Genomic DNA, 23,180 nt, shown 5'->3' with positions numbered 1-23,180 from the left:
CTTCTCTCTCAGGCCCTCGGAGTGTGGAGGGAACCAGCAGCATCCATCTGGTTACTTTGCTGTGGAAAGCCCCTAGGCTAGGATGGGCTAACTGAGGTCAGAGTCAATCATTTTGAACTTTGGTGCCATGGTGGAGATGGATCCTGAGACTTGGTTATTAAAGTTGCAGTGCGTTAGCTCTCAACTGAAAGGTTCACATCCTTAGGAGTCAAGCACGGGATTACGTTGCAAAAATGACTTAAGAGTATTGCTGTAGTATTTTTTTTATCTTTCTATCACATTGCATCTGTATTGTTTGCAAGTGTATGACTTTATGTTCCCTTTCATTAACCAGTCTGAAATACGAGGCATACCAGGTACTCCTCTTCTGAATTTTTTTAACTGAAAATTTTATCAAAAATGTTACAAGCTCTTTGAGGCAGAAACTGTACGTACCAGTGGTCTGCACCTGTCACAACAGAGAATTTTGGCTCAGGCCTTTCTGCAAGCCTGTGTAAAGTAAGTGTGAATTAGAAGTTCCTCACTTAATGAAGACTTTGGCTTCTGTGCAATGCAAGTGTCGGTAACTTAGGTTAAGTATCTGTGCGTACAAGGGGCTCCCGGCTCTGAGTGTCTGTGCACTTAACAGGTGAAAGAAAAGGGACAATTTCCAAGCATATGAAAGAAATATGTATATAAAGTAAGTTTCTTAATATGCAGTGTTGGTTTTTTGTTTGGCCTTGTTTCAAAGCTTGGTAGTAAAGGGTGCTGTATTTCTTTTCTTCTCTGAATGCTTGTTAGTTCAGATAGAGTGGGATAATAAAAATATGTCTGGCATTGGAACAAAATATAACAAGCCTTGGGTGAGTTGTTGACTTATCCTGCAAAACAAAAACCTCAGAGTGCTGGCTAAATACTACATCCAGCTTGAGGCCAAAATAAGAAGAGATTTCTTTCAGCTTCTGTATAAAACATGCATAGTAAAAAACATGCATAAAGCATGCAGAGTAAATCACTGATTATTCTTGCTAAGCCTATTACTTCTGCTGAATTCCTCTTTTGCCCCACCAGAGTGGGAAAGCTCATGACTGTTTTAGATGGGCTTGCTCAAAATATGGCAGTACATGAGTAGAGTTGTGTTCTGGTTGTGAGGAATGTGTGTGTATTTAGGGGGGGAGTCTTTTTTTTATTTTTAACCATTTATCATCTCTATGCAATGTGGAGAGCTTTTCAGTATAAAAAGCTCCACAGTTTTCTAACTTACTTTAGATGTATTTCTTTCCATATATACCACCCTGTGCTGTAGTAGCTGCCTCAGTTTCCTCAATGTAAGGTCACTGCAGATTCATGATTTAAAGTCTGAAGCTGAGGGGGTGGGGGTAGAAATAATTACATTATTAATTAACAGGTGGTATGCATCAAAACATTTTTGCCCAGTTTTTTTTTTTTTTTTTTTTTTTTAACCTCTTAAAAGGGGGAGAAAAGGAGGATGTATGGGAGGTTGGGGGCGGTTTGTGAGGTATGGGAATTGGATCTGAATCCCTTTTATGGACCTGCTCACAAAAAGCTTAATGGTACTTTAAAACAAATCAATGCAAAGTTTAAATTGTTGATCAATGCAGGGAAAGTAAACATCAGAACCAAGCTTTTTGAAAAGTCATCTTGCTTATTTCTTCCCTAATTGCTGTTATGCCTTGGGAAATATATTTAAATTTGTGGTTTTTTTTAATCAGCATTTGTTCTGAGTTTTTCTCGTTGTTGGTTAGCAAGTTGCTGAGAATGCAGGGCTGTCAAAGTAAAGCTAATGCTAGTTTGTGTAACTGTTTGTCTACTTAGGGGAAGGAAGAAGCAGATGAAGAGAAGGGGTAACATCAGGGGAGTTCTGCTGTGCAAATAATCCTTTCAGGATCCGTAACTAATGTCTGATTGTTGCTGAGGAAACTTAAGTGTGATGTACTTTATTTTTAAGTCAATCAAATAAAATAAGTACCCTGTTTAAAAAAGGTACAGTGAAATACAGCAGCATGCCAGAGTCATAGTTTAAAGCTTGAGGTACTGAAACTGGATTGGATTTTAGATCATCTCAATGCTTACTTTGCTTCTCTTCCCATCTCTTTCAGGCAATGGCAAGTCTTTTGTATGTCATCTATGGACCCTTTCAGGCTATACAAAATATAAAATGGGTTGAAGCCTCTGTTTCCTGCGCTGTAGGTCAGGAGTGAGAGGCAATCAACTTGAAAGTGGACCATTCCTGTATGTTGGAATATATGAGATACATGAGGAATATGCCAAGGGCTTTTACTGTCCTTCAAGGGCAGATGATCTTGATGGCAAGAAAATGCATCTTCTCAGGCCTCATTAGAAACCTGGGTAGCAAACATGTCAGATGAGGAGGGCTGTTCCACTCATAGGAATGCAGATAACTGTGGGGCGCGGGCCTAGCTCCCATCCATTAGACTGTCAACCACCTTTCCACAACACGTTTCTAGTATTGTTCTGTGGAGCTCAACTCTGAATTTATTGGAACCTCTTTACACCTTATCTTGAACTAGTGAATGAATTAGGGCATTAGAATAGTCCCTGACAGCTGTCTGGTGCAGCAACTGCTGCAGTGATTGCTTCTAACACTGCTCCTGTCACTGCTCTAACGTAAATGTATTCAGAGGAATAAAAGGCATCGAGGGTGTCAGGTGGTATTGAGATTCTTGTTTGGGAAAGCAAGCTCAAAGAGGTGACCTCATTTAAGTATATGCTCCCCTCTTTGTTTGAATTCAAAAGGTTATGAAAAGTAGGATGAAAGCTGGTGGTGCTTCAGCCTGTGCTCGCGTTTGAGTTACATATTTTGGGATAAGAGGGTGTCATAGTTAGACATTTTCCTTTGAGAAACTCTTACAGCTATATTACAGAGAATGAATGTGTAGTTATTGCCTATGGTTGTCCTGTTTTTCTAACTGCTTTTGATACCTGAAGTTGGCAGATCTGATAAAGGGCAGGTATTTTGAAGATTAAGGCCAATCAAAAGTTATGGAAAGCCTAAGAAAATGTTTCTCTTGCTTGTAATTACCGACAGCTCTGTTTCTGAAGGGCGTCATGGTCTGTCCTGTCAAAATCTGATGTATGTGTAACTTTTCTTATATGTCTCTGATTCTGGCTCATGACAAATGAAAACTACTTGGGAAAGGAACAGCTTATAAAAGGGAGAATAGACAAGAGGTATTGCTTTTTATGGAGTATATAATTGTCTTTTTCTTCCTGGCATGTACTCTTGAATTTTTTATAGGAAGCAGGAGGAAAGTGAATGTAAGTGATAGGAAGAGTAAAGGGGACCATGGACTGTACAAATACTATAAATAATTCTGACTTTAATATTTGCCTATGATTGGTCATGTCTGGTAAGTAACCTTACAAATTTTCTGGCTGTTTCCCTTTCCCACTGTTTTAGCTGAATTTCAGAGAGATGGGAAGAGGTTACATGCTGCCAGAGTTCTGGGCAAGCTACATGCTTGTGTAGGTGAAGGCAGAGGTAGAGCTCTTAAGAAGTTTCTTCAAAAGAAATGTTGTTGCTGATTGAACTTAGTGGAAGTCACAGAAGTGGCTTGTGTTTTTCGTTAGCAAACTTGATAATCTTAACACTTGTGCAGAGCTGCCTAAGTTCTAGTACAATTCCTGTGCTTCCTTTCCGTGTAAAGATCAGTTTGGAGGGAAAGCCTGTGCACCTTTCAGGTCTTCAGAAATTACAGGCAGCCATTACCAAAAGTTCCTGCTACCAGAATATTTTTTTCCTTTTAAGTCAACAGGTGCAATGTTGTTTGCAGTCATAATGATCAAGTGTTGTCTCTAACTGACAGCTGTTTTGTTGCTGGGTGAAGTAACTCTGGTTGGAATCTTGTATGCAGCAAGTTGTGATTTTAATTACACTTCTTGCTGTTAGTTTGGAAGAAAATGAGATTTCTATGTTGTCTGAAATGAAAGGGACATTATTGCTGGCAGTGCTTCTGGCTGTCAAGTTGAAAGCATGCTGGTTAGGTGTAAAATTGGAGAGCTTGGTAGTACTAGGAGATACAGTGTTTGTTCTGTAGGGTAAGTAAATAATTTAACTGAAATGCTACTCCTTTAAAACACTACAATAATAAATGCAGAGTATAGCAAGCAACACTGTGAGCTAAAAGAGCTTACAAATGAGTTCTGATTTCAGACCCAAGGAACGAGATACTTTACTACATAACCATCAACAGAAGCATTGGGGCAGAGGTATGTGATAAGCATATTACAATCTCCTGTCTTGTTTGCTCAGTGCTAATTCTAAAATGTCTGGTCATTTGCAGAAAATATGTTTTGAAGTTCCTATCGAAAGAAATTTCCAGACAGAAATATGTTCTGGACTGAATAAAATAATTTACACAAACCTCAATTTCCATCTTTTAAAATGACTTTTGGCACTTTTGGAACAACTCTTCAACTTCAAAGGGATTTGCAGCATTATTATTCTTTTGTCTACTTTTTAAAAAATGAAACTGTAAATTTTCAACAAGTCAACTTGAGTTTCAAACTGTTCAGTGAAGTCTCTTGTGACTTTGTTGGGAGCATTCAGATTTGTCAAGCTGGGTACATGCTTATGTACTTTGAATTGGAATTCTGTCACAGAAATTACTATGTTCTAGCTGTGAAAGCCCTTGGAAAAATTAGCTGAATTTCCGTTCATTACAGCTAAGACAGTAGTTGTGCACTGATAAGGAAATACGTGCAAGTAATGTAATTCAAGTTGGCCATAGGAAACCGCTGTTACAGAACACTGCTTAATGTGTCCCTCCATGAGCTTTTTTAAAATACTGCTTGAGGAGTTGTGACTATACTAAGAACAACAGGAAAAATGCTTTTCTTTTAGTCTGTAGTGTGATTAAGAAAATATTAATGACCTCTTTGATATAGGCCTGTATTAGTAAGTGGAGGAGTTCTCATTTGTATTTCAGACAATTTTCTCATGCTATCTGCAGCTTTCTAGAGTGATACTTCCACATCTCATTAGGAAAGTGGAAAATATTCTTTCTGCAGTATGCACTATCTAGTTTCTTTAGTATGAGTAAAATTGGCATTAATCATGATATCTACCTGCCAAGGATCAGGCAGGAGAAAAAATATTTATCCTGCTTTCACTAATTGTTATGTAGAAAGCAAAATAAAATTGCAGGTCATGAAGTCTTGTTATTACTTGCTTTTAGTTCATCAGCTCAACTGTCTGAGTGATTTTTTTTTTTCCTCCCCTGAAGTCTTTGACAGACAGTGAATGACTGACAAGATGTAGCAAGACTTCCTCTTCCTCAGTGAAACTTCCTAATTCAGTGAGTGGTCAGTTATCAGTAGGAGTTAATTGATTTTTTTTTTTTTTTTTAATATATATCATTATTGGTAATTAATTCATTTCAGATGGATTTGTTGTGATGCAGGGTCATGCTTTGGTCCTGCATCATTCCACATCTGTACTCCCTGTTTCAGAGTCTGCCAGGTGTTTCTGTAATGACTTTTGTGTATATATTTCCTGTCCCCAACTTTAACGATCATTAACGTTTGTTTTACACGATGCAATGTCACTTTGCCTCCATGTAACTTCCTTTTTCCAAACAAGCACAATTCAATGCACTTGGTTTTTCCATAAGAACTGTGTTCTGGTCAAGTAATACCCTTCCTTGTGGAGGTGGTAGTTCAAATTGGAATAGACAGCAAATCATGCAGCATCTTTCCGGGTGATTTTTCAGCTCTTACACAGATGCACAGTATCCTTTTGATGATTACACTGTTGAACCTCCTCTGAGGGAGGAGTGTTCTATGGGCCAGGCTAACACGTGATCAGAAGAAAGGTGTTGTTTTTTTTTGTTTTGAAAAACACTTTCTGTGATAACACTAATTTAGTAAAATTCAGATGGAAAAGAACTGTTGGTCAAGACAAAACTAAACACAATTATTAATTAAAGGTCCAGAACTGTTTGAACTTTGACTAAGTAGAATCGTAGAATCATTAAGGTTGGAAAAGACCCTCAAGATCATATTGACTCTGCTGTTTAAGTGGTGCTATGTGCCTCACACAAGTTGTGAAAGTAAAAAGTATTGAACAGTTTACTGGTGCTAAATGGACACTAGACTGTGGTGTCAGTAGCTCTGTTACTCTTTACTTATGCCAAGTAAACCCTAATTGGGATTACTCACAGTATGAAGTTGTTTTACTACTGGGGAAGTAGGATTTGATTCTTCTGCTGAGAACAATAGTGCTCAATGTTGCTAACCCCAAATCAAGTCTAAAACCTCGTCTTGTTGCTTCTTTCTGCAGGCATGTTCGGTCCCATTGTCAAGACAAAATTAAACATTGTTAAAATCGTAGCCTCCCTAAGGGTTTTGCCCAAATGCAGAGAACAAGAAGTAATCTAAACAACTTTTCTAGTACTTTCTTACAGCGTACTGTGAACAAAGTGCTATAATTTTACACTAGTGTCATCCTCAGCATTTCTATTTCTGTACTTTCCTTTAGTGTTCTAGGGGATTTATAACTGCAACACAAATTCCCCTTGGGCTGAAACCTGGCACAGAAGCTCTCATTATGGGCTAACCTTGTTTTGTAGAATTAAAAGCAAAGCATCCATCAAAAGGCTCTCTTAAACCAACAGGAAAGTGAAAAAAATAAAAACTGTTTATGGTTGCAGATCAATTTTTCTCTTCTCTACAGGAAAAATCCCCAGCCAGCTTTGGAAACCTGTAAGGTGGGCATGCAGTCAATAACAATGGCTGATTCACTGGAATGTTCCTGCTGCATTTAGAAAAAAATAAATGGAAGTCTTAATTCTCCCATATACTGAAAGTTCATTGCTGAACTAAAACCTGCAGCTGTAACAAATACCTGCCTACAAAAGGTGTAGTGATAGTTTTGAAAGCTTGTTTCTATTGTTTGAGGTGATTATCAGCACTAGTGTAGAGGAGAGGTAGTTTAGTTATGTGCTTTACCTGTGGACAGTTAGCTCCTTTGAAAAGAGAGGCATCGTGTTGAACTACCTATACAGTGTCTGCTTGTTTAAAATCCTTTTCTAAAATCAGAAAGCTAGTTTTGTTTCCTTACAAATTGAGGCTTTGTGTAATTCAGTAGAAAGGATGCTCTGAAGTTGCTTTCAAATATGGAAGATGGCATAATGTAATTTGATTAAAGATGAAATATGAAAGGTAAGTTCTGAGGAGCTTCATTACAGTGGTTGGATGGAGGAGAGACCCTGAATTAAGACTGTCATTAATAATGTCATTGTAGAAAAGCCTAATGAAGCTCAGCTGTTATGTTACTGGATCTGACAAGTCTTTTGTTATCCGCACATGTTCAGCCTCATCATAACATGTACTATCTCTCTCCTATTTATAGGAAACAAACCTGGGATGAGAGGAGCTGATTTGTTTGTGGTTTTAGGAATGGGGAAAGCATGCAATGTGGAGGAAACCAATTATTTTTAGTCTTGTGGGCATGTAGTAAGCATTCTTAACATAATGCAAAAATGTTCGATGCTTTCACTCAGGTACTTTAAAAGTATCATTTTAAATTCTCAAAGCACAAACTATCCTGTGATTAGGGATTACTTTGCTTGTTTTTATCCCACAGATACACTAAGTTTTTTTTAACTATAAAGAGGTGCATTTATCCTTTGTTATCAGTGGAGATACATTTTGTGCTGCATTTAAAAAAAGAAAAAAAAAACTGTTGGACCTGTACTGAGAGAGCTTGTGAGTGAAATTGCATGTGGAGCAGTGAAGCCTGTGCTGCCATTAATTTTCTTCTGGTAAATGCTTTATTGGAATTGTGCCTACATAGAACACCAGATCGGCACATCAGTGTTGGGCATGAATAAGGACATGTGATTTAGGCTGGCAGTTGTAGATTTGCGTAGAACGAAGCAGGAGGTATGACCTTGTGGGCTTTTAAGGCAAGGCTTTGCTAGGAAGAAGGCTGTTTTGAATAATGAAAGAAGTGATGTTCTAGGCCTAAGGGCAGAGTGGGAATAAATATGAAGATGCATGTAAGAAAGAAAAAAATGGTGTAAAGTGTTCAGGAACAAGAATGGAAATATGAAGATCTAGGTCATGAAATAAATACATCGTTCACTTGAAAATGCACAGAGAAAGTAGCAGCTAAAGCTGGAGTTTGGCCAGCAGTCTAGAATAAAAGGTAGTCTAAGAACTGAAATACTAACCTGCTGGTAAAGCCATGGCTATGGGCTTTAAATTTCTCCAGCTTCTCTTCTGCCAGCGGAAAGTGAGTCCCAATAGACTTCTGTATAATGGGGAAAAGTATTAGACTATTGGTGCATGTTGTGGAGTGGGGGGGGGGTGTTTTTGCCTTGTCTGTTTTTGTGTAGGATTTATCTAGAAAAACCTAGGATGTTTCTGGGGATTGAGTATGAGTGGCAAGCAGGGCAAGAATTGTAAGATATGTGCCTCTCCTTGTTTGGGAACAGCAGTAAAGTTGTCTTCTTACTAGTCATAAAATGAAGGAAAGATATTTGCCCCAAACCTCATGAAATTTCAGTAATAAAAAGTAATCTGTCCTTTGAAAAATGTTTTTTTCCCCTTACCGCTGTTTGGCCTTAGTTTTTCTTGGTTACTCAATAGCCTGATCTTGGCACAGTGAACAGTCAGTTGACAGTCTCCAATCTAAGATTACATACCATAATTAGTGTAAACTAGAAAAGTAGAATCCAAAAGGCCTAAAAGTGTACGTGGGGAGGTTGCCAGTTTTTTTTTTTGTTGTTGTTGTTGTTTGAAGATTGTCTTTAGGGACCTTTTGGAAAGCTAAGCAATTTTAATCACTGACTTACCTGTTTTGGCATTGACTGTTCTGTGTCACTGTTGACTTAAATGCAGAATAGACCAATAATGATCCTCTGGTGTTGGAGTTGCTCTTGAAGTACTTGTGTTGTTTTTTTTTGAGTTCTTAATACACTACTGAGAATGAGATAGTATAGGCTGTATGTGTGATTGTGCTGAAATCATTTGTTAATATAAATATGATGATAAATGCGTGTCTTAGATCCCGTGTCACCAACATAGCTCAGTACCTTGTGGAAAATACTTACCCTCACTGGGTGGGAACCTTCTTCCTTTCTATCACTGTATGGACTTAGTGCAGGACTTGTGAAATACGAATTCTTTTATGCTACATTTTTCAGTATATTTAAAGTGAAATTATGGTCAGAATTATACAGTATTGTATCCCAGGGAAAAGCGTGAGGTGTAATCTGAAATGCTGGTGATTACACTCCAGTTTGTGGCACTTATTTAGTTCAATACTGGCAATCCTCTCAATCCATAACTACATAGCCTTCTCTGAAACACAAAATAAGACAGCAAAATGAGGTTCTTTTCAATTGCGTTTTCCTAGGCTCTGTGCCATAACCTATTCCTGTAATAATACATGTTTAAACCTGTGTGTCACCAATGGCTCTAGTGAGGAATTGAACCACATTCTCGATTTAAAAGGCTATACAAGCCCTGTATAATGGAAAGAATATCCTACAGTTAATAACCTACTGACATTTCTGAGCTGTTAATGCATCTTCCTGCTTCCTAGATGCTTCCAGAATAGAATAGTTCAGTTGGAAGGGACCTACAAAGATCATCAAGTCCAGCTGCCTGACTGCTTCAGGGTTAACTGAAAGGTAAAGCGTATTTTTAAGGGCATCATCCAGCTAGGGGGTAGCTTCAAAGTAAAAGCAACATCTGAATATATTACTTCTGCTGTGGGTGGAGCTCAAGGGGGTTATTAGAGAGTTGGACACTAGCATGGCTACTTCGCTGCAGCCCATTAACTTACACAGTTGTATGCTTCTCTTTCAAGTCTGTTGAATTTTCTTAAGAATTAAAAAAACAGACTTCACTTATGCCCCATTCTTGAAATAAAAACAAAAAGAAACCAACAATTTTACCTATAACTTAGTCACAAGTCTTCTTATAAGGCAATTTCCTAGAATTTTTGTTTGCCGTAGATTACCACGCTGCCAGAACTGTGGATGTCTTGTAGTAGTGATTATACTGCTAAGTTTTCAGCAGACCTAGTGAACTGAATTCAGACATAACTGAAAAAAAGCAATGGACATGCTAATCTAATATACAAAGCCATTGTAAAGAGATTCTATAATCTTTTTAATAACATCTGTCAACGTTTGAGCCTTAAGTATTACTTCTAGATATGGATACTACTAGAACCTAGCACCTCATCTACTGTTGACTGTTTTACATTTTAATTACTTAGTGAAATTCGGTACTAACACTGAACTTATTCTGTAGTCTCAGTGATTAAACTGATATACTGATATCTGATAAACACAGGTGTTTGAGACTGCTCCTCCTAGAAGCTGCCTATATAGAGAGATTAGTGGCAAGTTATTAATGTGATTAAAATAACAACGAGATACGAATTTTTGCTTATTCTTTAAAAATATTTCCAACTTCATTTAAGAAGTGAGATTTCAAGGTTTCTTGCAGGCAGTGTTTTATTTTTTAAAATATTAAATCTTGAAATAAATGCAAATCATTTCTTTGTTGGAACAATTCTCAAAAAATACAGAACTACATAATACAGTTCAAAATATTGTGTTGTGATGAATTCTTTTCAGTAGTGAAAACTTTCTTTGCAAAAATTCTGTCCTCTGTTAGCTATTAAGAATGTTCTATAAAAGTAGTAATCTTGGATAGCATATTTTTCTTCTGTGGGATTCAAGTAGCAAGTTTTGAATTGGAAGAAAGTGTTAGTAAACAGTATCTCAGCTATGGACTTTGGTGGTCTATAGTGCTCTGATTTTTTTCCTGGATTTGTTAATACTAGTTTAGTTTTAGGGCTAAAGTTGACCCTCGACTAAGATAAATTTTTATTTCAGGATAAGTGTTGTCAATTATGATAATTGTACTGGAAAGACATATGGCTAGTGAACACTGAGTAGTTCATACATTAAAAAAAAAAAAAAAAAAAGAAGATAATGCCATGGCTCATTTCTGATAGCATTTTGCATCCTGGCATTTATGTAAATGACAGCAGATAAAAACCAAGGGAGCTTCACTATTATAGATTGTTGTCAGGATAAACCACTAAGTGGGTTTGTCTAATGGTAGCAAAGTGAGATTATTGACTCTTCAGAAGCAGGTAATTCATCCACAGGGGATGTCTGCTGCTTTTAAGTCACTGGAAGTCATATAATTAGTATGGACTTTGCCTTGCATGGAGGATTCTTTAAATTTGTGGGTTTTTATTTTGAACAAAATTATTGTTAAATAATTTTGGTCTTTAGGAGACTATTTCTAGTTTAGGAGTTCTTGCAGTTCTGATCCAGAATGTTTTCAATGCAAATATTGGTGCCTTGTGTCCTACATGTCTCTGTCTTTCATGTGAAAACGCATGTTTTGGTGTACTAACATAGCCTTGTATTCTCTCACTCTCAGAACCATTATTAGGTAGCAAATAAATGTATCGAGATGTATTTATTGCCTGTGGCTGATGTAGAAACTTGCTCAAGTACATATTCTACATTCAATTTGTTGTTTCTGTCCAGCTTTTTTTTTATACACTTTCTTAAAATGTAGATCATGTTCATCAGGTGAAGTGATGAGATGGGTAGACCTTGAAATTTGAAACAGATTCCTGGGTTTGTTTTTTTGATTAGACTATCTCAGTTAAATTACTACTTTCTCATCTGTGCTCTGTGGTAGCTATCTTTCTTTTCCATGATAGCTGCCATGAGGAATGAAAATGTTTGAACCCGTACCTCATATTGGTGGACTCTGATCAAAGCTGGGATTGGCATCAGTTGTTTTTAAATGTGGAGGAATACTGATTCAGTGTTTATGCCTTAGGTAAAGCTTCCACTGTCATGAATGGCAAAAGTCAAAGTTGCAGCAATGGCACTGACACAATAGACTTGTATGCTTGTGGACTTGTACCTGTTTTGTTTCCCTTCAGCTCAGCGTGGTGATGCTTGTTTTCATGCCCCTTTTTCTGAACAAAAAAGGGAAATGGATGAAGGTGTAATGTAGTTGTTTAAAGGAAGAAATGTAAAAAGTTAGTCTTTATTACATGCAAAGTTAGGAAACAGGAAGTATTCAGTGTTTACTGTTGAGAGAAACCTTATAGTCACAGAGCTTGGAAAATATGAAAATAGTGCAGACTGAATACTTTGATCCCTTTTTTTCCCTAGAGTTTGAGTAGCAAAATCTTGCAAGCTGTTGATGTACCAATGTCTAAGCTGGCTTCTGTAACCTTCCAGCTGCATGTGTTAGTATGCATTTTCAGATGGTCTGGACTACAAACCTATTCATGTATTCAATGCCCAAAAGCATTGTTTGAATGCTATGTTTCAGATTTCACTTTTGACTGTACAAGCATTTGAAAAGAAAACAACTGATTCTTTTATTAAAAAAAAAAAAAAGCTTGATAGCTATCCCTACTGTTTCCTCTGCCATTACTTAAAAAAAAAAAAAAAGGAATGGGACACACCTCTTTTGTTTTTCTGTGAAACTGCAAAAGCCATTATACCTCCAAGCTCCATAAGTCCGTACAATTTTGTGTGTGAAAAGTGAGATCAGCAGCCTAAAATACAAGTGAATGCTCTTTAAGTCAACAAATGTGAAAGCTCACATCTGTACACAAGCAATGTTGCAGGCTTTTCGCAAGATCTTGAAGGCTGGTGAGTGGAATTGCAAAACTTTGGAGGGCAATCTGGTAGTTTTCCAGTTGAGGTTTGTTCAGTGTGTTATATATGCAAGTACAAATGCAACTGGTAGGGGAAAACTACATGATCAATAGACCCGGTTGAGTTAGGAGACTATAGACAACTTTGCTTTGTCTTCCTCTGAAAAATGAGGTGTAGTACCATGTATATAACGCATGTGCTACCTCCTCCTGCATTCAACAGGGCACCAGCATTTCAGAATCTAGTCTTGGTAAGACACAGATGAATCCTCTTAAATCAAAGATCATATTTTTTTCCTTGAAACTTCCAAAGGATGCGAATCTGCTGCTACCCTTGGTAAATGGGGATTTGAAATAGTGATTTCATTATGTGTTTTAAACATAATTTAGAAATTGTTTTGCCATTCAGTTCCTGGTTTAGTCTACTCAGACCCTCATATTTCTGCTTGCTAGTTTTGCTCGCTTGAGGAGTCTTTTTTTTTTCTTTTCCTTCTATAAGTAATTAGACTGCAAACAAATCTACCAGCAGCTTTATTCATCAGCTGAAGTGAGCTCCTTGTGTGCTTAACGTCTGGCATATTATCTAATCCTGTAATTATTTTTGTGGTTCCTTTCTGAACTTTCTCCAATTTACCTCCTCTTGTTCTGTTCTACAGGGACCTAGCTTAGAAACACAGATGGTGGAAGATGAAACTGAGACAACAAGTGAAGAACTGCCCCCTCATCTGCGGGAAGAGCCTCCTGAAGGTACAGTGATAGCAGTTGGTATAAACTCATTGCATTAAGTTGGGGAAAGTGTTCAGGCTAAGGAAGTCGTCTTTCTTGCTTGATTTGACTTTGAGCCTACCTTTTTTTTTTTTTTTTTTTTTTTTTTCCCTCTGAGAGGGATAAGGCTTTCCTAAGAGCAGAGCCAGCCTCTCAACCAGAGGTCTAGCCAGCCTCCAATCCTACTTTTGCATTCAAAGAAGGTCACGCCTGCTGTACTGTAGACATTGTTCTGCATTCTTTTTTAACAATATGGTTTCTGATTAAAATTGTCCTACCTGATCATCCTGTCTGTAGGTTTAGGAGTAAAAGGCCTCCTGTATCGTGTTGTTTGTGATGTTTTGAGTGATCATTAGTGAAGACTTCCTAATATTCAGCTATTCTTTCTCCTTACCTCATTATGCAGCTTCTTGCTATTAATATTGTCCCCAGCAGAGCCTTGTCAAAGGCATTCTAGTGATGGTTTCTTTCCGCCATCTCTCTTGGAAGCCAGTTTAGCCATCTAAGGAGGAGGCAGTGAGAGGCTGGCAGTCTGTAGGAGGCTCAGAAAAGCCTATTTTAATTTAAAAAATCTTATTTGCAGTGACATGCTCTGGATTTATAGAGAGAATAGATTTTTCCCACTGTGTAAGTGTTGCATACCTATATATGCAACAAAATAGGTGTCACTTTCTTTTGAATGGAAGCTGCTAACATTGTAGCAATTGGTGTTTAGAGCTTTGTTTCTAGTTCAGTGACTTTTAAAACACAATCACTCATAATCATTCTGGACAGCTTAAACAACCCAGAGTATGCTGAGGTTCTTATTAGCAACTTGCTGTTAAAATATGACATGTCAATGGGAAACATAAGTGTGTTTTATATTTTCCCTTCAAGAGAAGAATCTGTTCTTGATATAGCATTTATACTGACAGCTATTCCTAAAGAGCATGTGAACCAAATAAATAGGTGTTTTCTGCTCCATCCCATCTTGAGTGTTCTGTTCCAGTTCTGCCATTAAGTTCTAATTTCTTGCTCTGCCATTTCACATACCCTTTGGCAATTGTGATATAGAGAGGTAGGTGAAAGGCAAGTCTCTCTTTGCAACTTTATAAAGCCAGAAGGAAATGCATGCGGAAGACATTGTGATTAATATCTATGTGTGTGATATACATACATGTAATATACGTTACTATACATATATATCTGTGTATACAGAGGACATTATCTTTCTTTCTAGGCAGTGTCAGGTAAGCGTGTACTGAAAATGCATTGTTAAAGTAAGAATGCTGGTCAGTAGTCTGAGTTGGTTATTAAATGAGACCAAATTCTGAAATGTAAAACACAGGAGATTGTTTTGTCTCATCAGTTTATCAGGAGTAGACTTAGATTTTTGGGCTATGCCTTTGAACTGTGTAATCTGAAGGGTTTTTTGAATGTGACTACGTGTTTTTGCAATTGAAAATGCTTGCTTCTGTCTGCAATCTCACTGGTTTGAATAATGATGAAAAATGTCAGCATTAATATTCCAATTGTGTGACTTGTTGGGCAGTCTGGGAAAAATATGTGTCCCAGATATGCCCGCTTTACTAGTGCGAGGGGGGAAAAAGAACTGTAACAGTTCAGCTAGTTTGGCTAGGCAGCGAGCAGTATGTTCTTTTAAAGTCTCAGCTCAGCATCTACTGTTTTGATTGACAGTGATACCAAGACTAGCAAAATAGGAGGGATACTGAGAGCACAACTTGAGCGAGAGACTTCTTGGGAGAGGAGGTGGGAGAATTCCTCCTGAGAGATAACCATCAGGTTTACACTGAAATTACAGCTAGCTATACTGGAGCTGAGTAACAGGAATGTTGCTGAGAAGCTGCTGTCTACCAACATCACCAAACAGAATTACTCTGAAGTTCATACGGTTGCTGGAATGATTACAAATACCCTATGACAGAAATGGATCTCTGAAGTTCTTTTAATAAGAAATGCCATTAAGCGCTATCATCTTCTTGTTCTTCTACTGCTTTCTGGTTTCTTCTGATAGCGTTTTCCTAGTTAAATCAAATGCCTGGCAGCAAATAAGCCATGTTGTCATGCCTGGGCTCTTGTTGCTTGGGATCTATGAATTGGAGACTGCTGGCTTGCCTTCTGGTAATGAGCACATAAGGGATGGAAAGCTCTCTAGAGCCCGTGTCCTTCTAGCACAATTCATTATTTCACCATATTGCATCATGGTAACTCTGGTTTCCAGCTTGCACAGCGTATTTACTCTTCTCCTGAAAGGAGGGGAATTAGAAGCACTGTGCTGTGTAAATATTGCAATAAAATAAAAGGTGGTTCTTCAGGGATTGTCATGTTTTGGAGTGGTATTGCAATATGGCCTTCTACAAATGAAGGGGCAATTTAACAAGTTCCTTACGTCCGTAAGTCTTGTGGATAAGCCTACGTAAGGGAATAGTGCAGCACACTTTGCTTTCTGATGCTGTGTGCTAGGCGGCCTGTTGGTATTTGAGACAAGATAATGTTCTGTGGTTTTAAAAGGAAATCAACCAGGGAATCCCCCCCAAAATCTGACAGTTAAAGTTAGTAGTTCTGCATAACTTAAATCCACTTAGTTTACCTGTTGCCAGAATGAGCTGTTTTAATGAAATCAGAATATAGGAGTCAAAACCGCATCTGATACAAGATCCCATTAAGCGATATTGGATGCCAAAAAGGGCTCCATATCCCGTTAGAACGGCGTCGCCGTGCCCTGCCCTATGGTGAAGTGGGGTCGGGCCGGGCCCGGTGGGGCCTGGCGGCCCCGCGCACCGTGAGGGGCCGAGCGCGGGCTCCCGGCCACTCCCTGCGGCGGGCACCGGAGGGCGCTGCGCGCTCGGCGCTGCCGCGGCCGCCAGCGGCTCGACCGGCCCCGGCTCTTGGAAAGGGCCCATTCGGGGGCCTGTGGCTGTGTAAAACCACACTTGGGGTGTCTCTTGCGTGCAAAGACAAGAGTGAGCAAGAGAAGGCGTTTAAAACTACTAGCTTCTTCCCGTTAAGCTGCATGGTGACGTGTGGAAATCTATAAAGGCAGCTTTCCACACTCATACCTCAGGAAGGCTGTTTATTCCCTAGTAATATTTTTACCTCTTGTATTTTATGATCCATCTATTCAGTTCACATTTTTATCTTTTCCCCCTTTAATCTTTTTAACATTTTTTTGTTTGTTTTTATTAAAAGGAGAGTGCAAGGCTGCAGTAGCAATTAGCTTTTGGAGCGCTGCTGAGGCCCGTGTGCTGAACACTTCACAGAGGAGGTGACGTGCACAGCAGAGCTGCAGGGCTACCGTCACCAAACAGTGCAGGGCAGCAATCTCTGGAGAGGAGCCAGTCTGCTTTAAGTTGCATGAAGCACCTTTGCCTTTGTGCACTGGTCTGTCTTGAACACTGTTTGAACACTGAGCTACTTTTAAGTAGAGTTGATGACATCTCAACTGTTTGCTGTTGAATGCCAGCCTGATTGTCATGAGAGAACTTGATTTTGTTACTTAGGTACAGCCACAGTGTGCTGTATCAGTTCCTTTATCTGCTGTTCAGTGTTCTGTTGCTGACCATTTAATATAGTGTACTCTTAACTGTGTCAGTTCTTGGTTGTAGACAGTGAGTCCAGGGAAGGAGCACTGGATGGAGCAAGGCTCTTTCCAGTGTTGCCCAGTGCCAAGACAAGGGGCAGTGGGCATAAACTGGAGTTCAGGAGGTTCTGTCTGAATGCCAGGGGGCACTTCTGTGCCATGTGGATGATGGAGCCCTGGCACAGGTTGCCATGTGGAGTCTCCCTCCTTGAGATCTTCAAAATCTGCTGTGATGTGGTCCTGGGCAACCTGCTCCAGGTGGCCCTGTTTGCACAGGGAGCTGGACCAGGTGGCCTCTGCAGCTCCCTGACAGCCTCAGCTGTTCTGCATTTCTGTGATTTTTGTGGTCTTCCACCTTGTGCGTGCTATTTCTATGTATTTATGCTGTCTTTCTGAAGTCCGTGTTCTGAAGTTCCTGTTCCATCATCTGTTACACCAATACTTAAGAAAAAAGTAGCTTTACTCTGTCAATCAGCAACTGTTATGCATTTCAGGAATGCATCTGCAGCATATTCAGTGGTATAGCTGTTCCTTTTGGCCCTATATTGCTAATTAGCATCCAGTATACTAAAGCTTAGTGCAAAGTGGCACCGTCAAGTTGAAAAGCTGTGTCACTGCTTAACAGCAGTATCCCCTCTTGGAAGATTAAAGACCAATTTTTCTTCCGTGGTCTTTATGTATTAAGCATTAGGATTTTATCAGCCAACATACTATGATGAGTCTGTCAATGAGCATGAGTCTTGTGGCTGAGCCGGATGTGCTATCCCTTCTGCAGTCTTCAGACCTAGTAGAGATGGTTTTTCTTTGTTGCAGACAGATTGGGCCTTATGGAGTAAAACTTTATGAAAAGCAATGGGTCTTAGCAGCTCTGCAGTAGTATATAACAAATCTTGGGGAATTTACTTCCCAAATAACTCTGGTGTTCCTAATTCAAATTTTTACATTTGCTATGGGTAGAGAGCACACATGGATAGTTACTGTAAATCAGATGATTTGCACCAATTTAGTACATAGTATCTTGTATGAACCCTATAATCTGTCTCTGTGGAGGCATATAGCTTTTTTCTGCTGTTTTATGTCTTCTGCAGGATAGAAGTGTATTGCATGCTTCTGTGAGAAGCTTTAGGACTTCTTATCCACAGTTTGGGAATCTCTGATCCAAGGTATCTGTCTGGGAGCTTTGTGGATCACTCATTCAGGATTGCCTTTGGATGCAAGTATTTTACCTAGATGTTTTATCCGTGCAGATCTAACTCAAATAGAGTAGTGTTTCAATTGCAGTACCACTATGCGTTTGAAGTTTCTGAAACTAATTAGGTTTCTCCTCATGCTGGGGTGATGTTGGGTCACTCTCTTATGAGAACACATCAATTTCTTGAAGCTATCAGTGAGCAAAAGAATATGCCTGTTTAGGCATCTCACATGAGATGTGAGATATTCAGTTTACATCTACGCTATAGGTGTCTAACTTTGTTGAAATGGAGTATTGCTATAAGCAGATGATTTTTTTTTTTTTTCATGAATGCATGGTGCTTCCCCACTAGTTTTAATTATTCTTGACAGAGAACTGTCTCCATCAGCGATGAAATGTTATTGTTGGGCCCAGTTCAGTAAGTGCCACACCAAGATTTAAATGCTGCAAATGTAAGCTTTATTATGTTCTGTATTTTCATCTTGTGAGTAGTGTTTCCTATGTTTGTCTCCAAACTGACTTTGTGCTAAATAAATACAAATAAATCACCTTAGAAAATGGCACTATTGTAGCAATTCTGTTTCCAGTAAGTGTTAAGCTCTGTACTGAAAAATGTTGCTTTTTCTGGTATGAAGGAACTTCATTAAAGTTGCCTGTGGCACTTGTACTTGTGTATGTAGTGGATTGCACTGCATGTGTATACACAGTCTACCAGACTAATGTCTTCAAGAAATTCTCTGTAGCTGTGCTATTTGCTAAGCCCTCCTCTGCTTTCCTGGGTCAAATCACTCTCTTCAGTGTGCTATCTACTGAAGTCCAACAGTGAAATCCTTTTACAGAGGAGCTCTTTAAACGATCTGCTTTTTTTGTCTGATAGCCAGTTGGCAACGTTCTCAGCCTGGATTCGCCTCTGCAGTTCTGTGGTCTTACAACTAAAGCAAAAGGCTTGGAACTGGGACAACTATAATCTATTCCTAGTCTTACTATTGACTTACTCTGTGGCACTAGTCATCTAGTTTAGTCTTCCTTTAACTGTGGTATTTTGTTATGTATGGAACAGAAATGGCTCTTCTTATTTATAATTGAGGACAGTTAAAAAAACAAATTGTACCTTTTTAGGCTTTTAGATACTTGAAAATTAATACAGAAAATGTGATTGCAGTGTATAAACAATATAAAACTTTGCTTGATATGTAACTTGTCAGACTTCTTTGCATCCACAAAAAGGTGATTGGCCTTGTCAGATAACTTCATATAGAAAGACAGGTTTCTTAAAAAGCAGAGAAAGACATTAGCAGAAAGGCTGTCTGTTCTTTGTAGCTGGGACTTTATGTACCTGGCATGTCTTCTCATCTGTAAAAACATTTCCTGAGCTACTTCTGTAAATGGCCTGAGGCTGAAGAGCAACATTTCAATATCATCTGTCTCTTCTTAAGGCACAGATTCTGTGCAGCCATACTCTTCTGTTGGCCAAAACAGTTCTTGCCTTTGCAAGAAAAAATGACCAGGAGTGTCAGCGCATTCTTCTACTCAAAGTCTACCTTAATATTTCTAGTAGAGTTGTAAAGCACATTGACACGTACCCAAATGTTAATATTATATTTCTGTTTAATTTATTGCTATCATTATTTTAGTGAAAGCTGAGATTCTTCTTTGTTTAAATTCTCCAGTGGCTTTCTCATGCTTTATTTAATTTTGTTCTCTGGGGAAAATCAGCAGTCTGAAATTGGAAAAAATACTCAACCAGTGTGTACCACTTTTTTCCTCTCTTTCCCACCCCAGTCCTGCTGTATTACTGCTGCTGTATACCTGCTACTGACAGTGTGCATCTTCCCTTCAGCAGCTATATTACTCGGTCTCCTAGAAACAGCATGAAAGCTATTTAAATTGTTTTTATTCCACTTCTCCCTCTGCCCTTTTCTTTCCTCTTCACTATCTTTGTATGATATAATGAGATGTTACTTTGACAGCTCAGCATCCCTTTTCTCTAGCCTACTCCATGCCCTGCAAATCATTCTGTCACTAAGTGTTGTATGTGTGCACAGCATATGCTGTTAATGGCAGCATAAATAGCCTCCAAGTGCCTAGCAGATTCCAGAAGAAAGATTCTTGTAACTTAAATGTGGGAAACCTCTTATCAGTGGATCTTGCTAATACAATAATGTTGGGAAGTGAGTCAATAACCATCTGGTTTTCCCTGAGGGTGTTTGCGCATAGGATAGGGATAACAATAGTTTTACCATTTGCCTTGGCATCATCCAAAAGTAGACATTTCAGGGTGAAGGGCCAGTGGGAAGCCTCTATCAGATGATGCATTTTTATCAATTACTAGTGAATGTGTTTTATTCTAGTAATAGGGTTTTGAACTGCAGGGGTGTCAGAATCCTGTTATGTGAATGAAAGCAATATACCTTACAACCCAGCTGAAGTGGCAGACATTTGTCACCATTTCTGTTATAATTAGAGACATATAAAGTTATGGATGCAGGAGAATGTTTTTTACAATGTGTTTTTCATTTTGAAGACCAAGATGAGATACACAGAAACGAGCCAATTGTTTTTAAATAAATCTTTTGGACTTGCAGCTCTCAGTCTTTCAGTTCTAAAGCTGAAAAAGTGATTCTTATTTGTTCCTAATGGAGTAAAAAAAGATGCAAGTGAATCTCCCCTTACTTATAGCTACAGTCTGAAGTACTAAATAAGAACGAGCAATGCAGTAAATCCAGGTCAGAAGCTAAATTGAATCAGTATTTCAGTGTGTTAGCAACGGTGGTATCTTGAACTGCTAAACTATCAGAGGGTTATAAGCAGGCAATTAAATCATAAGGTTGGTATATGAGGCTGTTAATTCTGCCTCAAAACAGAGTGAAATGCTCACTTAACATTTCATAAGCATCTGCAGTCTCAGCCTGGCTGCCTATCTTGATTTCAACTGTTAGTGAACAAGTTAAACCACTACTTCAATTGCTGGTATGATTGCACAGTTGCACCAGTCTGGCCTCTCCTGGACCGATGGTTTTGTGATCCCAAACCAATCTTATTCTGAAGAGGAAAGCGTCTTTCAAGTTTATGAACTCAAACTGGAAAACCAAGAGCTTTTTGGTCAATTTTCTTGCCCTCTGGGATAATAGTCTTAAACAGTAACAACAACAACAAAAAACACTTCCTCAGCTACTTAAAAATTAGGTTGAACTCTAGTTTTTGTACAGAACAGTGTTGCATTAGTAAGTGTGTGTGTGTGAATTCTCTATCTTGATTTTCAGGTTACAGCAAAGACAAATGCACAATTCACTTGCCTTATTAGTGTGGAGGATTCTCAAGCCATTGTAATTACTACTTGGACATATTACAGGAGGACCTGCCACCTTTCTATCCAGCTGATGTTGCCTAGTCAGAAAGAGTTTAGCTAATGCTAAATTTCATGTTTGCTTCTATCTTCTTTGTTATGCCCTCTCTGTTCCACTAATACAGTGTTTTTTTTTCAGTTTTACCACAAAATATGTAATATTCAGTAGGATATACCTGCTACAAAAAGTTACAGGTGACTTTTATTTTTGGGTTATGTTATGAAAAAATGATGCTTTTTTTCAGATCATATCCAGAAGGAAATAACATACATTTTCTTCTCATAAAATATTAAATCAAATTTGCAGGTAATGGCAGAAATTTGGTCATGTTATTTCTGTGACTTGTGAGAGGGTCTTAGGATCTGGGGTTTTTAGAAGAATGTCTTGGAAATTTCTTGCTGTAATGATGAGGTTAATAGTTTGGAACTATAACAAATTTTATTTTCTAGCACCAGAGACCTCATCTTTGGGACAAATGAGAGGCTTTCAAGAGGTAGGCAGGAGATGAAGAGTTTATAACGTAGATGTGTGCGCCATTTACCAAAATACCTATTCATCCAAGGTAGAACTCTAAGAAACTGGTAATGTTGTTGACTTCTACTGTTTCTACCTTTCTGGAACTTAAATTTTATTGTAAAGGTAATAACCCTGTGCAGTATTTTGAAGTCCTGGATTGTTGCTTGTATCCTATGTGAACTTCTACTGTCTTATTTCCTTCCCCTCATACTTCTCCAGAGATTTGAGGAGGGGCTGGGACCTGTTCAGTATTCTATTTTTTTTATTAGTGTGTTTTTTTTTTTTTTTTTTTCCCTAAAAAGTTCTTATTCCATAAATACAAAATTGGAATAATTTTAGGTAATTGTGTGAAGTTATCCTCTTTAATTAAGCCAAACATTTGTGTGTATTTAGTACTGGAAAGTGTGATTGTATGAAGTACCATTTGCTTCTCTCACACCCCTCCAAAAGCTAGTGAACAAAACCCCAAGATTTAATAAAATGTTATTACGATATGGTAAACGTAGGCCTCTGGGAAATGCAAACTGAAGCTGCAAGTTTGGTTGAGTGTGGGCTGTATTTTATAGCTTGAGAATGTTAATGGTACTGTTATTGCAGTGTTTTATTCCTAGCATCTTGGCATCTTGGGGGCTCTTTTTTTTTTTTTTTTTTTTTTTTCTTGCTTAAAAGATTTGATTTATTTAATCAGGGAAGTGGGTAAGTGCTTCCATTCTATGGATCTTGTATCTTTATGCTGAGAGTGGGAGAAACACATTTACCCAGTCTGGATATTGGCTAAAAATCTTGCTTACGTTATGTAAAGAAATCTTGTTTCCTGTGAAATCTGCAGACATTTAAAGTTTGGTCATTGGATGAAGCTTAACATGTTCCCACACAACTACTGCAAGAGCTGTTCCTACAGTTGGCCCTGGTGGCACACTCCCAGTGGTGCCCACCTACGCAGCCACATGTTTTCAGTTCCTAGCCCAAAAGCAGCAGTGCGCCCAAAGCCAGGGATTGCCTCTTCCTGGAGGAAGCATGGACATAAAGTGAGACACCTTCTCCATCATCCCCACGGATTGTAGGCTGAAGGATGCGTTGTCCACATGAATAGAGCCT

General features: G+C 38.6%; 1 protein-coding gene across 1 annotated transcript in view; it reads left to right on the top strand.

The window, feature by feature from the left end:
* LOC118167832 (transmembrane protein 263-like) overlaps positions 1-23,180 on the top strand; it is a 193,457-nt gene that overhangs the window by 636 nt on the left and 169,641 nt on the right. The window contains exon 2 of the mRNA XM_035327655.1: positions 13,339-13,429. Within this exon, the coding sequence (XP_035183546.1) occupies positions 13,339-13,429 (91 nt within the window). The remainder of the gene's footprint in view (positions 1-13,338; positions 13,430-23,180) is intronic.

Source organism: Oxyura jamaicensis, chromosome 5 (assembly GCF_011077185.1).
Source record: "Oxyura jamaicensis isolate SHBP4307 breed ruddy duck chromosome 5, BPBGC_Ojam_1.0, whole genome shotgun sequence".
In the NCBI taxonomy this organism is placed as follows: domain Eukaryota; kingdom Metazoa; phylum Chordata; class Aves; order Anseriformes; family Anatidae; genus Oxyura; species Oxyura jamaicensis.
This window is presented reverse-complemented; position numbering and strand designations above follow the sequence as displayed.